Below are 13151 nucleotides of genomic sequence, written 5' to 3'. Positions count from 1 at the left end.
GAGAAGGAAATATATTAACAATTTCGCTGTGAAGGTCGAGCCCCTCTGTCAGCTTCTGTCGAAAGATAAGAAATTTCAGTGGACCCATTTAGAAGATGAGGCTTTTGAGTTGATGAAACAGGAACTGATTAGTGCTCCTGCCCTGTCGCAGCCTGATTTTTCAAAGGAATTTTGTTTACAATCGGATGCTTGTGCAAAAGGATTTGGCTGTGTACTTTTCCAAATTTTTGGACCAGATGTTCATGTTATCCAGTATGCCAGCCGGAAGTTACGAAACAACGAACTCCATTTCTCTACCCATGAATTAGAGTGTCTTGCGATTTTGTTTGGAATCGAACGTTTTGCAGTTTATCTTAAAGGACGAAAGTTCAAAATTTATACCGATCACAAAGGTCTGCAGTGGCTGCAGAACAGTAAGAATTGGAACAGTCGCTTAACCCGCTGGTCACTTAAAATACAATCTTACCAATTCGAAATAGTATATATAAAGGGAAAAGATAATTTCGTTCCTGATACATTATCACGCTATCCTGTAAGATTGGAGAATGAAAGAAATTTGGAGACAGAGGTGCCACATTATCACATTAATCAGCTCTGGGAGGAAGATGAAGATATGGAAGTGAGTGAATGGAAGCTCGCTCAAGCCAATGATGATTTCTGCTCTGAAACCATGTTCCGATTGAAACAACCCAGCGAAGACGATGATTTGTCTCTTACTAGATTACGAAAATCATTTAAAATTCATCATGAATTACTATTTAGATGTTACGGTGGTGAGTCACCACAATACAAGTTGTGTGTTCCTAGTTCGAAACGACAGCCATTGTTAAAATCTGTTCATGATGATTCTGGTCATTTTGGCATGGGAAAGTGTTACAGACAGTTGCAGTCGAGATACTATTGGAAAAAAATGAAAGCTGATATTTCAAATTACATACGGGATTGCCTCATATGTGCTAAGAGCAAGCCTGACAAATTAGGGATATTGAAAGAGAAGCTTCATATCAGTGGCAAGAGACCTCATGAAATGCTTTCGGTTGATATTATTGGAAAGTTACCGCTTTCTTCTGGTTACTGTTATATACTTAGCCTAATTGATGCTTTCTCCAAGTTTGTTACGATTTACCCTCTGCGAAGAGCCAGTACTTCTGAGATCATCCGGATAATGAAGGAGAGGTATTTTGTTCATTATCCAATTGTGAGAGTTTTATTGTCCGATCAGGGATCCCAGTTCACTTCAAAATCTTGGAAAGATTTTAGTGAATCCTTAGGAATAAGACATGTATGTACAACGCCTTATCATCCGCAAGGAAATCCAGTTGAGAGAACTAACCAGGAAATAGTACGTATACTTCGTGTGTACTGCCAACATGACCATCAGACATGGTCCAAGCATCTATATGATGTAGCTTGGTTGCTAAATAATTCTGTGTCAGATATCACCGGCTGCTGTCCAAATGAGTTATTCTTCAGACATCCAGTTTCATCTCACGTGCTGAGAAATTTTCCATGGCCTGAGGTGAAGGAGAAGGATGAAGAATGGGAGGATAAAATTATACAGGCACAGTTAAGGGAGCGATACGCTCTTCTAAGGAGGAAATTAAAACAGAAGTTGCATGCTCTGAACTTAGAGGAAGGCGATCTTGTGTTACTAAGATGTCATCGGCTCAGTTCTGCAGTCAACAAAACTATTTCCAAGTTGTTCTATTTATGGACCGGCCCTTTCGTAGCTAGTCTATTAAAATATAACACTGCTCTTCTGTTGGACCCCAGAACAAGGAAAGAAGTGAAGAGGGTTAATTTTGACAACCTCAAGAAATTCAACTGTTCTCCTGAGATGAAGAGGAAAATCGTCGGTGACTGAATCCAAAATCTCCTAGACTGTTGAAAGTTTTCCAGTTCGTCGTCGATTTTGATTTTTCTTCGGAGGGGGCAATTGACACGTCCTTTCCCATTGCACAAATATTTATTCTTAATATCTATTGTTATTAATTATCTTTTCTTGTACAAATGTTTATTGTTTTTGTAATATCAATTACTGTAATTTACCTATCACTGATAATGTCAGGATAGTAACTAACCTGTATATAATTATCTTGTTAAGAGCTGTTGCCATGGGAATTACGAGTGTCTTTTGTCTTGACTTAGGAGTTCGGGCTTCGAGTTTTAAAGAGTGGTTAAGTTGAATTGTAAGAAGCTGTTATTTCTTTGACTGAAGTGGATTTTATGCACATAAGTATTTATTTTGCTAAGACGTAAAATATAATTCTTTTCTCTTAGCGAAAACTTGACTTTGATTTGTTTTGACCAACGAACGAAGAGAGATATTACCCCATACACTGAGAGGCATCACGTGTATGCTTTCGAGTCTTTCATGTGAACTTATTATTTGTTCTTTTAGTTAAATCATGTTCTTTTGACTAAAGAACGTTCCAATATAACCTTACACTGATCTCAATTTTTGCGTTCCCTGAAGATGAGAGCAATGTATGCGCTCGAAACGTTGGAAGCTAACTCCAATTTAACCTGAGAACACCTGTTCGAATCACGTTGCCAGGAAAGCTGCAAATCCTATTTTTGAATATTTATGTTTTAGATGGCAGTATGTTATTCAAGTCAAAAAATCTCCTATGTCTTTAGATACATTTATTTCTGGATAAACTTTCTGATTAGTACTTATTTATGTAGGATTTTATTTTTCTGCTTTAAAGCCACATGTAAATATATTTCTACTACAATGTGGTATAAGAAAGTTGAAATTGCAGAATGCATGGAATGTACAAAAACTTACCTAATGATTTAGTATTGGATATTGTGATGACACCAGGGAATGGCTTGGTTGCCCAGCTTGTAAGACATTGACATGGAATGCCAATAATCCAGGTTTAATCTTTGGTTAAGCTACAATTTTTACTAACGTTTTCCAATAAGTTTTTATAAATCCTCTTTTTATGCCACATTCTAATCATAATTGAGATTGAAACTTTCATAAAAATCCATTTTAAGTTTCATTTTTAATTGTATGATCTAAATAAACAGTCAGCTATTCTAATGTGCTCTTAATTATAATTCCATTTGAATTGCATTCAATGTTGCAAACAAGTGATATACTCAAATTTCACAGGTCAGAGAAGAGTCCTATTACTTTTAAAAGAGTTGCTTTCATAGTTGACTACTTAACATATGAAGTATATCGCTACACAACCAGAGGGCTTTATGAACAACATAAATTTCTGTTCACTGTGCTTATGGCTTTAAAAATAGATCTCAACAGGAAACGGATAGCATTTAGTGAATTTGAAAACTTTATCAAAGGTAAGAAAATAATGGTAAATGATAGTGCAAATTGTTCCATTTATCTTTGAGCAATAGAATCAGTAGTTGTATGTCTTGAATGGTGAAATGGAGAACTGGAAACAAACTAAAAAGTCCAAGATATAAGAGATAGTCTATAGAGTTGGTTGTTAAAATATTGCCGTTTCTATCTTTCAGTCTTTATTTTTTTAGTATTTGTGGTTTTGTTGGAGGGCGGAACGAGTTCCCTTTCAATGCTACTCATGTTAGCCACATGTGTATTGATTGTATGCAATGTTGCTTAATGTGGAAAAATGCTGGTTTATGTAAATAACGTGTATATTGCATTGTTTTCTTATACATTCAGGTGGAGCTGCATTGGATTTAAATGCTGTTCAAGTAAAGGCTTGTAGGTGGATAACAGATATGACCTGGCTGAATTTAGTTCAACTCTCTACAGTGCATAACTTTGAAGCTATCACTCACCAGGTAGGCAGTTGCATTAATATACAATTTAGGGATGGGATAGTAGTCTATCGACGTCAGCCAATATGGGCATATTTCTTGGTGTTTGAGTATTTTACAGGGCCTGTAAAAACACCACATGCCACTTCGCAGAATTAACCTGGAAATTATGCAAAATTCGAAGTTGTCATTTATTTTGCAACAGTATTGTGTAGCTTCTGTGATTAAATAACAGCTGTTTTAGTAATCTGATGTAATTCTTCGATGTTTTAGAGCAAATTAATGTTTATACGTAGGCTATTTGGAAATCAGCCTCCGTTTCGCTGGTACGAGCGTATGGGTTACTGCAAATGTTCAAGTGCATGGGCAGAAGTAAGCGGTCACGTGTTAGGTTCACGTCATCAAAAGTGGTCGGATACTGCATTCAGTGCTTGGTGTGCAGTGAGCGGAGAACAATGGCTGTTGTAATCGCTGCTCCAAATGTGAGGTTTGCAGTGTGATCCGCTTTCTTCAGGCTGAAGGACACAGCACAGGTGAAATCCATTGCAGAATGAGTGCTGTGTACGGAGAGAAATTTATGAGTGAAGGTTGTGTGAGGGAATGGTGCCGGAAGTTTCAAGAGGGGCGAACCGATGTGCACAATGAAGGTGGCCAGGGAAGACAGTCTATCGTGAAGGATGACATTGTGCAATGTGTGGACAGAGTGATTCGTAAGTGCTGCTGCTTCACGATATTGGACTTGTCTTCTGAATTTCCGGAAGTCGGGCGAACAGCACTTTACGAGATTGTGACTGTAAAGCTGGGTTATCACAAGTTTTGTGCAAGGTGGGTACCCAAGGTACCGCACTGAGGACCACAAAAAGCAGCACATGGGGTCTGCATTGCAGTTTCTGGAACATTATCAAAGAAATGGTGCTGCTTTTCTGTCCAAGATCATTACAGGTGATGAAACGTGGGTCCACTTGGAAAATGTTGAAACCAAAGAACAGTTGAAGCAATGGATGAATACTAACTCGCCAAACAAACCAAAAAAGGTGTGACGAATGTTGTCCAAGAAGAAGCTTATGGCAACAGTGTTTTGGGATGGACAGGGGTCTTGCTGATAGACTTTATGGAGCCTGGTACGACCATCACTGCAGCAGCGTACAGTGAAACCCTTAAAAATCTTTGACAGGTGATTCAGAACAAAAAGTGAGGCATGTTGTCCTCTGGGATTGTTTTGGTTCACGACAATATGACCGTAAACGACATTTTTCCTCGGCTAAGAATTACACAGTCGTGGTCATTTTTTGAAAGATAATAATGAAAATGGTTTCTTTTTTATATCATATGTTACGAGAAATTCCAGTATTAAATTTTTATATGTTTCAACTTACTGACACAATAATTGTATTCATTTTTGAAATAATAAAGGAAAATTACCAAAATTCAAATATTAACGAACAGTGTATTTAAACAAAATTAAACAACTGAGTTAAAAGCGTTCTTACATAAATTTAGTACACACTCATATATATTATGAAGCAAGATTTTGCATTACGATATCATTTTCACATGTTTCTGGTTTTTCTTCACAATAAGCACAATATCAAGTCAATTTATTACCACGCAATAATACTTCCAATCTTGCGAAGATTTTTACGAGACAATTTACACTAAACGCTCGATTATCACGAAGTACGAGGGTCGTTCAAGTCAATCGGGGACTTTTTTTTTAAAAAAATGGAAGAACAAATTTCAAAGTGTGGTAACTGGATTTATTTTTCCACATAACCTCCTGCTACAGTTATACACTTATCCCAGCGTTTAACTAACGACTGGAATGCTTCGGCATAGAAAGATTTATCATTACGGCGGAACCATTGTAGGACAGCATTCTTCACTTCATAATCAGTGTTGAAATGTTTTCCTCTAAGAAATTCCTCCAGGGGTCCAAACAGGTGAAAATCACTTGGCGCTAAGTCAGGACTATAGGGGGGTGTGGTAATATCTCCCAGCCAATTTCCTGGAATGCTTGGAATGTGCGTTGAGCGGTATGCTGTCATGCATTGTCTTGCAAAAAGAGAACACCCTTTGTGATGAAACCCGTACGTTTCTTCCATAAACTCTTATGCACATCATGCAGAACACTGCAGTAATACTCACTGTTGATAGTATAGTATTGATACTTGCAATTTCACGACAGGTTATGCGACGATTGTCCAGGATCAGCTGCTCCATGCGCTGAATGTTCCAAGGAATGACTGGCGTGGGCTGTGATCCACCACGACCGGGATCGTCAGTAATAAAGATACGGCCATCTTTGAAGCGCTTACACCATTCAAATGTCTTACTGCGACAAAGTGTTTCATCACCGTACTGAGCCTGAAGTCTTCTGTAAATTTCAGCAGGTTTTCTGTCCTCGTTCACTAAAAAACTTCATCACAACACGCTGTTCCATGTAGACGTCCACACTGTTGTCCGCCATCTTGAATAACGGTCTATGCAGAAGCACGGGAAATAAGCGCCGCCTACCAGTAACAGCATACAGTTGCCAGTTCCTACTGCATACAAAACCTCCAGCCTAGGCGTCTATTTAAACCTGGAAAAAAAATAAGTCCCCGATTGACTTGAACGTCCCTCGTAGAAACAAAGACAATTATGTATATTTATAAGTTCAACAGATTCTTCAAATTCAAAGTAGACAATTTTTTCATATTAACAAATTAGGCCTTGCATTTTGTAGCTACATGCATGTCGACAAATACTTATCTGTAGGTTCGTCCTGAACACAAGATGGCTGCCGTTTAACGTCGTTTCGACCGGTCACTTTTTAATGTCCTTTTCACTTTTAAGGTTCTTCACGGCCTTTCTGAAGATCGAAAAACCGTTACTATTCTTTTAGTAACCATTTTATCACATTTCACGGACAAATCTTGTTGTTATATCAAAAATATTTCCAATTTAGGTCTCCGAAATATTTAGCGGCTCCATCGTAGCAGTCAGTGATCTTTGAGATGAGGCAGTGTATCCAAACTCACACTGTTACAACTTTACGCACAGAATACAAACTTGTTATAATTTTTCGAGTGACAAATATAGAATTGTACAGATATAATACATGAAAATGCTTGTAAAATAAATTAGATACAATAAAATAGATATTACAATATTCTATCACTTGTTTACGCATTTTCTTTTTACCATTTACAGCTATTTTAAGTTTTACAATTTTGGTGGGAAAAAGGTTATTTACGCACAACTTAGATTTTTCCCTTTATGTGAGTTGGCTATGTTTCACAACTTTACAACTTTAGGATTACTCTTCAAGGAGCTTATCGTAACAAATCTTAATTTTATCGATGAAATTCTACCAAAACTTGTTTCAAATGGTTTGTACGTGTTAGTGAAACATATTAAATACATGTTCGTACCCATATAGTAATGAATGAGCAAGCAAAAGCTGTTGAAACCAAACATATGTGCGATTTTGCATAAATTGGCAATCTACGGTAAGCACATTGCTGAAACATCACAAACCAAATTACATCGCTGAATTATAAAAATAATTTAAATGTTTGAAGTTTACATACGTACTTCAATTAAAACAAAGCCAAAGTGATGTAAATTAATTTTGTACAAATATGAACCACCAAATACGAGCTTAAATCGTAGATTTCAAGTGACAGAATTATTTTATTTTTCATATTATGATGGTACTCATTATGATACCGTCATAACAATGCACGCCCACACACAGTCGCAGTCACACAAGCCTTGGTTCAGAAATTTCGATGGGAGATGTTTGACCACTCTCTCTCCAGCCTGGACCTCGTACCCAGTGACTTTCATTTGTTCACAAAGATGAAAGTGTGGTTGGGGTCACAGAGATTTGAGAGCAATGACGAGCTGATGGATGGGATTCGGAAGTGGCTGAGTTCCCTGGCTGCAACCTTCTTTGACGAGGGTATACAAAAGATGATGCCACGCTATGACAAGTGCCTGAATTCAGGTGGCAATTATGTTGAAAAATAGTACAAGTATGTGTGCAACTTTTGTGCATAATAAACATAGTTGCCTTTATATCTGTTTTTGTTTTATTTCGTGCCTCCCGGAGGTTGATTTACCAATAGCCCTCGTATTTGCAGTGGTATACATACATATTAATATTGATTATTGTTTCGAATTACTACAGTTGTCAAGTTTCAGTATCGGTGAGAAGAGTGTTAGTTGAGCCCTACTTTTAATGTTTTAATGCATCAATATAGTCTATATTTATATAATTTTAGAACACACATTTCAGTGTGAACTAGAAATTTGAAATTTTTTGTAAAAATTGAGATCATATTAAAAATTATAACCTCTTTATGTTCTGTTGCAGGTAGCCACTAATGAGAAAGCATGGAGAGCCTGGTTTGATACAAATGCACCTGAAGAAGCAGAAATTCCAGATGGATATGGCTCATTAGATCCTTTTAGGAGATTACTGCTCATCAGGTAATATGTGTTCAAGTGTTTATGTTCATTGTTCAGTTGAAATTGTTACTAGCAAATATAATAACACAAATGCCAATGATTAACCATTGTATTACTAATGACATTTAGATGTATTTTCACTTGTGTTGAATGAACAACAACGTGCAAAACCAACATGTCCTGGCTATGAGAGTTGAGCTGGGAAATGGCCCTGTGCTTAGGTGAAATTGAAATGATTGTTATATCAGAACAACAAAAGCCGGTTCAGTAGTCAAGCACATTAAGTGGTCAACTTTTGATCACACCACCGAAGTTTCCCATGTTCTAGTCCAGTCCTAGGCATGTGTTCATTGTGAGTTCCTCCCCATCAATTTCATCTAGTGATCATTCTTCCTCATCATTGATATTAGCCAAAAGTGGCAGAAAGGTGACATAAAATAAGATAATACAAAGTAAGGAATATCAAAAAAATCCATGTAGTACACATACATGCCTCTCATTTTCTCATTATATGTGAAGAGCATCATGATTTCTGGCTCAGCACCTGAAATACTTTTTACCAAACACAGAAAACCTCTGTTTGTTTTTAAAAGCAACTCTTGAGGAGGTAAAAAGTAATGAATTATGTGAGTAAAAACTGATAAACTATACTTTGGGGACTAAGGTCTGCTAAGGTACTTTCTACTGAGGCCCATTTCCACTGATTTCTAGACCAAAGTCTGCTACTTGTTCTTAGCTGTTCCCCAACTGCCCTAATGATGCTGAGTCAACATAAGTTATGGGGCCTCCACTAGGAATCGAACCCAGCACTACTTTTGCCAAAGGCTAGGCCACTAGCCATTCATCTATTGTGTGGCTGTAGATGAACAAAAATGTAGAGAACCATCCATCTTTCAGTTAGAAAACTAAGTATCAACTTATTAGCTCTGTGTCAAAAACAAGATTTCATTACTCTTGCAGGGCATGGTGCCCAGACCGAACAATAGCACAGTCTCGAAAGTACGTAGCAGATTCTCTGGATGAGAGATTCACTAAACCTGTGATCTTGGACATGGAAGGCATGTGGGGAGAATCAAGGTTCAGTGCACCTATGGTGGGTCTGCTGAGCATGGGTTCAGACCCTACGCAACAAATTGAAACACTAGCAAAGAAGCTGAACTACGACCTTCGAGCAATATCTATGGGACAAGGCCAGGAGGATCCTGCCCAGAAGAGCATTGATAGAGCTGCAGTGCAGGTAAGTGAGATGACACACTGTAACTTTTGTTTGATATAAGGGTCAAATTAGCACAAATGTATTTCCTGCCTTGTTTATAAATATTGCTGTGAATTTTATGTACAGTAATGAAGGGAGATACTAATATTATTCCAAGCCAATGTAAAATAGCAAACATTTTAGTAAGAGCTTGGATGAATGATTTTTCATCTTCCTAAGTTATGTGTAACACTAATTGGTTTTACATGAGAAAAAAGAAGCTGCATATTATAGATTTATTTTATAAAATAAATGTATTATTACCTACATCCATTAAAGTAAATAGTAACAAAATGGCAGCATTGCATGCCCAACAACAGACAATTTATTGAAATATGGGATTGATATAATTGTCAATTTACTGCATTATACAGGGTGCAGCAAAAAGATCTAATGGTTTGTAAGTAAGTATAACGAACGTATTAATATCTTTTAAAAGTGGTGATTCATGCGTTGCAACTCAGCTTCAATTCCACCAACATTTCAACGTGGGTCGAAGAGGATGTGTTCCATCCCGGAACACAATTTTGTTATGGGTGCAAAACTTCAGAGAAACAGGTTCAGCTCTAAAATGGAAGTCAACAGGTCGTCCAAGGTCAGCCAGGACACCAGAAAACATTGTGCGCGTACGATAAGCTGTGGAGACTAGTCCAAACCGGTCAGCTCGTAAACATGCTTCTGCTATGCATCTCTCTGATCGCAGCGTACGGTGAATACTGCATTTTGATTTACACTGTCACCCGTACAAAATGGTCGTGGTTCAAGAATGAAAGCCTCAAGATTACGCAAATTACATAACATTTTCACAGCAAATGATTGATCTGCTGACTGATGACATGGTTCTCATGATGAGCAACGAAGCTCATTTCCATTTATCGGGTTTTGTGAGCAAGCAGAACTTCCGCTATTGGCCTGTTCAAAACCCTCGAGAGATGCATGAACGTCCCCTTCACAGTGCCAAAGTGACAGTGTGGTGTGGGGTTGTGTAATTGGGCCTTACTACTTTGAGGGGAATGCAGGAGAAACAGTTATGGTGGCTGCAGAGCATTACCTGTCAATGCTGGAAAATTTCCTGTTACCCGAACTGAGGAGAAGACACCTACATCACACCTGCATGTGGTTCCAGCAAGATGACGCAACAGCCCACACAGCAAGGATTGTGATGACTTTTTTAAGGGGCAGGTTCCCTGGTCGCCTCATTTGTCGTAATGGTCACATTGCTTGGCCAGCCCGTTCCCCAGATCTCAGTATCTGTGATTATTTCTTGTGGGGATATCTGAAATCGAGAGTGTACGTCAACAAACCATGCACATTGGATGAACTTAAAGTGGCCATACTCCAGGAAATCGCTGCCATACCAAATCAAATGTTGGGGCATGTTTTTGACAGCTTCGGCAGGAGACTTGAAGCGTGCATGGCGAGAAATGGACACCACTTGGATGACGTCATCTTCAAAACCTAAGCCTTTGTTGTAAAGATTTTTTTTTTACTGCCTGTTAAATGGCACATGTACCCCGATCTGTTCAATACATAACCATGTACAAATGTTGTGTAATACGTTCGTTATTTTTACTTACAAACCATCAGATCTTTTTGCCGCACCGTGTATCAATATATTTACATTGGCATAACCATGTCATGCATTCATGGCATGGTCAATGAATTTTGAGGAAAAATAAAACTGTGATTTATAATAATCTGAATTCACTCCTGGAAAGTATATGAGAATTTATTTTCTTTCTCATGCATTAGCAGTTGTGAAGATGTATTTTAAGAACTATCTCAATTGCACTTGTGAAAGTTTATTGGTTAAAATTAATTTGTAGATGTGGATGTTAATAATAACCCACTACTAACTACTAAAATTTAATAGAATATTCAAATTCAATTTTTTACATTCCAGGGTTCGTGGGTACTTCTCCAAAACTGCCATCTGGGATTGGATTATATTTTGGCTTTGGTTGTTTACTTGACAGAAACTCCAAATATTCATGAAAATTTCAGGCTTTGGATTACAACAGAAGTACACCCCAAATTCCCTATAACATTTCTTCAGCTTGCTGTTAAATACACCAATGATCCTCCTCAAGGTATGTGTGAATTGCTTGTCCATTTTTTAGGATAGCATATTGTACTAAATATGGGATGGAAGTAGACACCATGCTGAGCTTTTGTATTGCTTGGAATGCCAATGCTAGACTCGACTTTGTCAAATCTGCCGTCTAACAGAAAGGTAGGGTTATTATAGAACAGTGCTGAACTAGTACAGTTATGAACAAAAGTCAGTAATGCGAAGCAATAAGAAAGACTTGCTCTGAGCTATATTCTCGAGTTCATAAAGGTAAAAAAAAAAAAAAAGGTAAAGTGCTCCCCTGTGCATAGCACCATGCCATGAAGGCCATTTTATATTCACGTCAACATAGACAACCCTTGTGATACAGTAGCTTTCTTGTCCGTGCATTGTGAAATCAAACTCTAATGTAATATCTGAAGCAGTAAAAATGATCATTAGTTAATTACAGCACACTTGTATTTATAGTTAATAAAAATGACAAAAATAAATGCACACGCACATACTGACTGACTGAGGAAGGGAGGAATGTAGATTTCACGTTGTAAGGGGGCCAAGGTGAATAAACTTAAAATTCTGGAAAATGTAAGATCCATGGATAGACTATCAGTTGGATGAACGGTGGGTGGTATCTTCATCCCAATTCAATATGCACTCAAATCCACACACACACACATCTTCATACTTACATTTTCTCTTCAAACAAAATACAGTGGAACCATTACTTTACAGTCCTCTATTTTACATTTTTCTGCATTAGACATTCGATTTTACATTTTCCCACATTTTAAGTTTTTTTCACCTTGGTTTGATTGATTGAGTTGGTGTTTTAAGCACTTTATGCACAGTAAGACTAATCGGGACTGGACCTACAGTTTTAAGTGGAAGCCGAACCACTATGTGCCTCCACCGGGATCGAACCCGGGACCCCTTGATTACAAGGTGACGTTGCTACCACTGCACCATTGGGGAGGCCCTTTTTTTTCACCTTGGTTCCCAGAAAAATGTAAAATCGAAGTTCCGTTGTGTATATATAACACCCTATTTTTATTTATTTCACCTTGTTACTATTTTCATGTACTTTCCTGGAATTCATCTAATTTTCCTTTGATTTTTTTTTGTTTTGTTTTATAGGACATCAAGCCATTATTTGCATTTATTTTCTTTAAAGGAAATTCACAATGGCTTACTTGTAACCATATTGAGATAAGTAACAACAATGCTAAGCACCACACCATTAAGCATGGAATTCGTTTTCTCGTAGGTTGCAGATTGGGGCAACTTTTGACTAGTTCATTGCATAACAAGTTAAGAAGGGTATTAATAGATACTGTATTTACTCATGTATAATGCGCACTTTTTTCCAAAAGTTTGCCCCCCAAAAACTGTGGTGTGTATTATGCACGGAATAATTCAGACAGCCAACATGAAACCTTACAGGGTCATTCCATGATTTTGGGACACTTGCATTGATTTTTCATGTTTATGGAACCCTATCATGTTATATATCGTTGTAAAGCTTGAATCATCAGTTTCTGAATATGGAAACAGTATTCCATACAAGATAACAACACTAATGTGAAATGTGGTTGAAATGAGTTCATAAAAAAT

At 37.5% G+C, this 13151-nt stretch overlaps 1 protein-coding gene across 1 annotated transcript in view; it reads left to right on the top strand.

Annotated features, from left to right (window-relative positions):
* The window catches only part of kl-3 (dynein heavy chain 8, axonemal kl-3), a 217449-nt gene that overhangs the window by 186150 nt on the left and 18148 nt on the right, over positions 1 to 13151 (top strand). The window contains exons 57-61 of the mRNA XM_083111913.1: positions 3125 to 3315; positions 3662 to 3783; positions 8120 to 8235; positions 9175 to 9451; positions 11373 to 11559. Of these exons, the coding sequence (XP_082968039.1) occupies positions 3125 to 3315; positions 3662 to 3783; positions 8120 to 8235; positions 9175 to 9451; positions 11373 to 11559 (893 nt within the window). The remainder of the gene's footprint in view (positions 1 to 3124; positions 3316 to 3661; positions 3784 to 8119; positions 8236 to 9174; positions 9452 to 11372; positions 11560 to 13151) is intronic.

Source organism: Lepisma saccharinum, chromosome 25 (genome assembly GCF_977018435.1).
Source record: "Lepisma saccharinum chromosome 25, izLepSacc3.1, whole genome shotgun sequence".
Taxonomy (NCBI): domain Eukaryota; kingdom Metazoa; phylum Arthropoda; class Insecta; order Zygentoma; family Lepismatidae; genus Lepisma; species Lepisma saccharinum.
The sequence above is the reverse complement of the archived record's forward strand: the minus strand, read 5'-3'. Positions and strand labels throughout refer to the sequence as shown.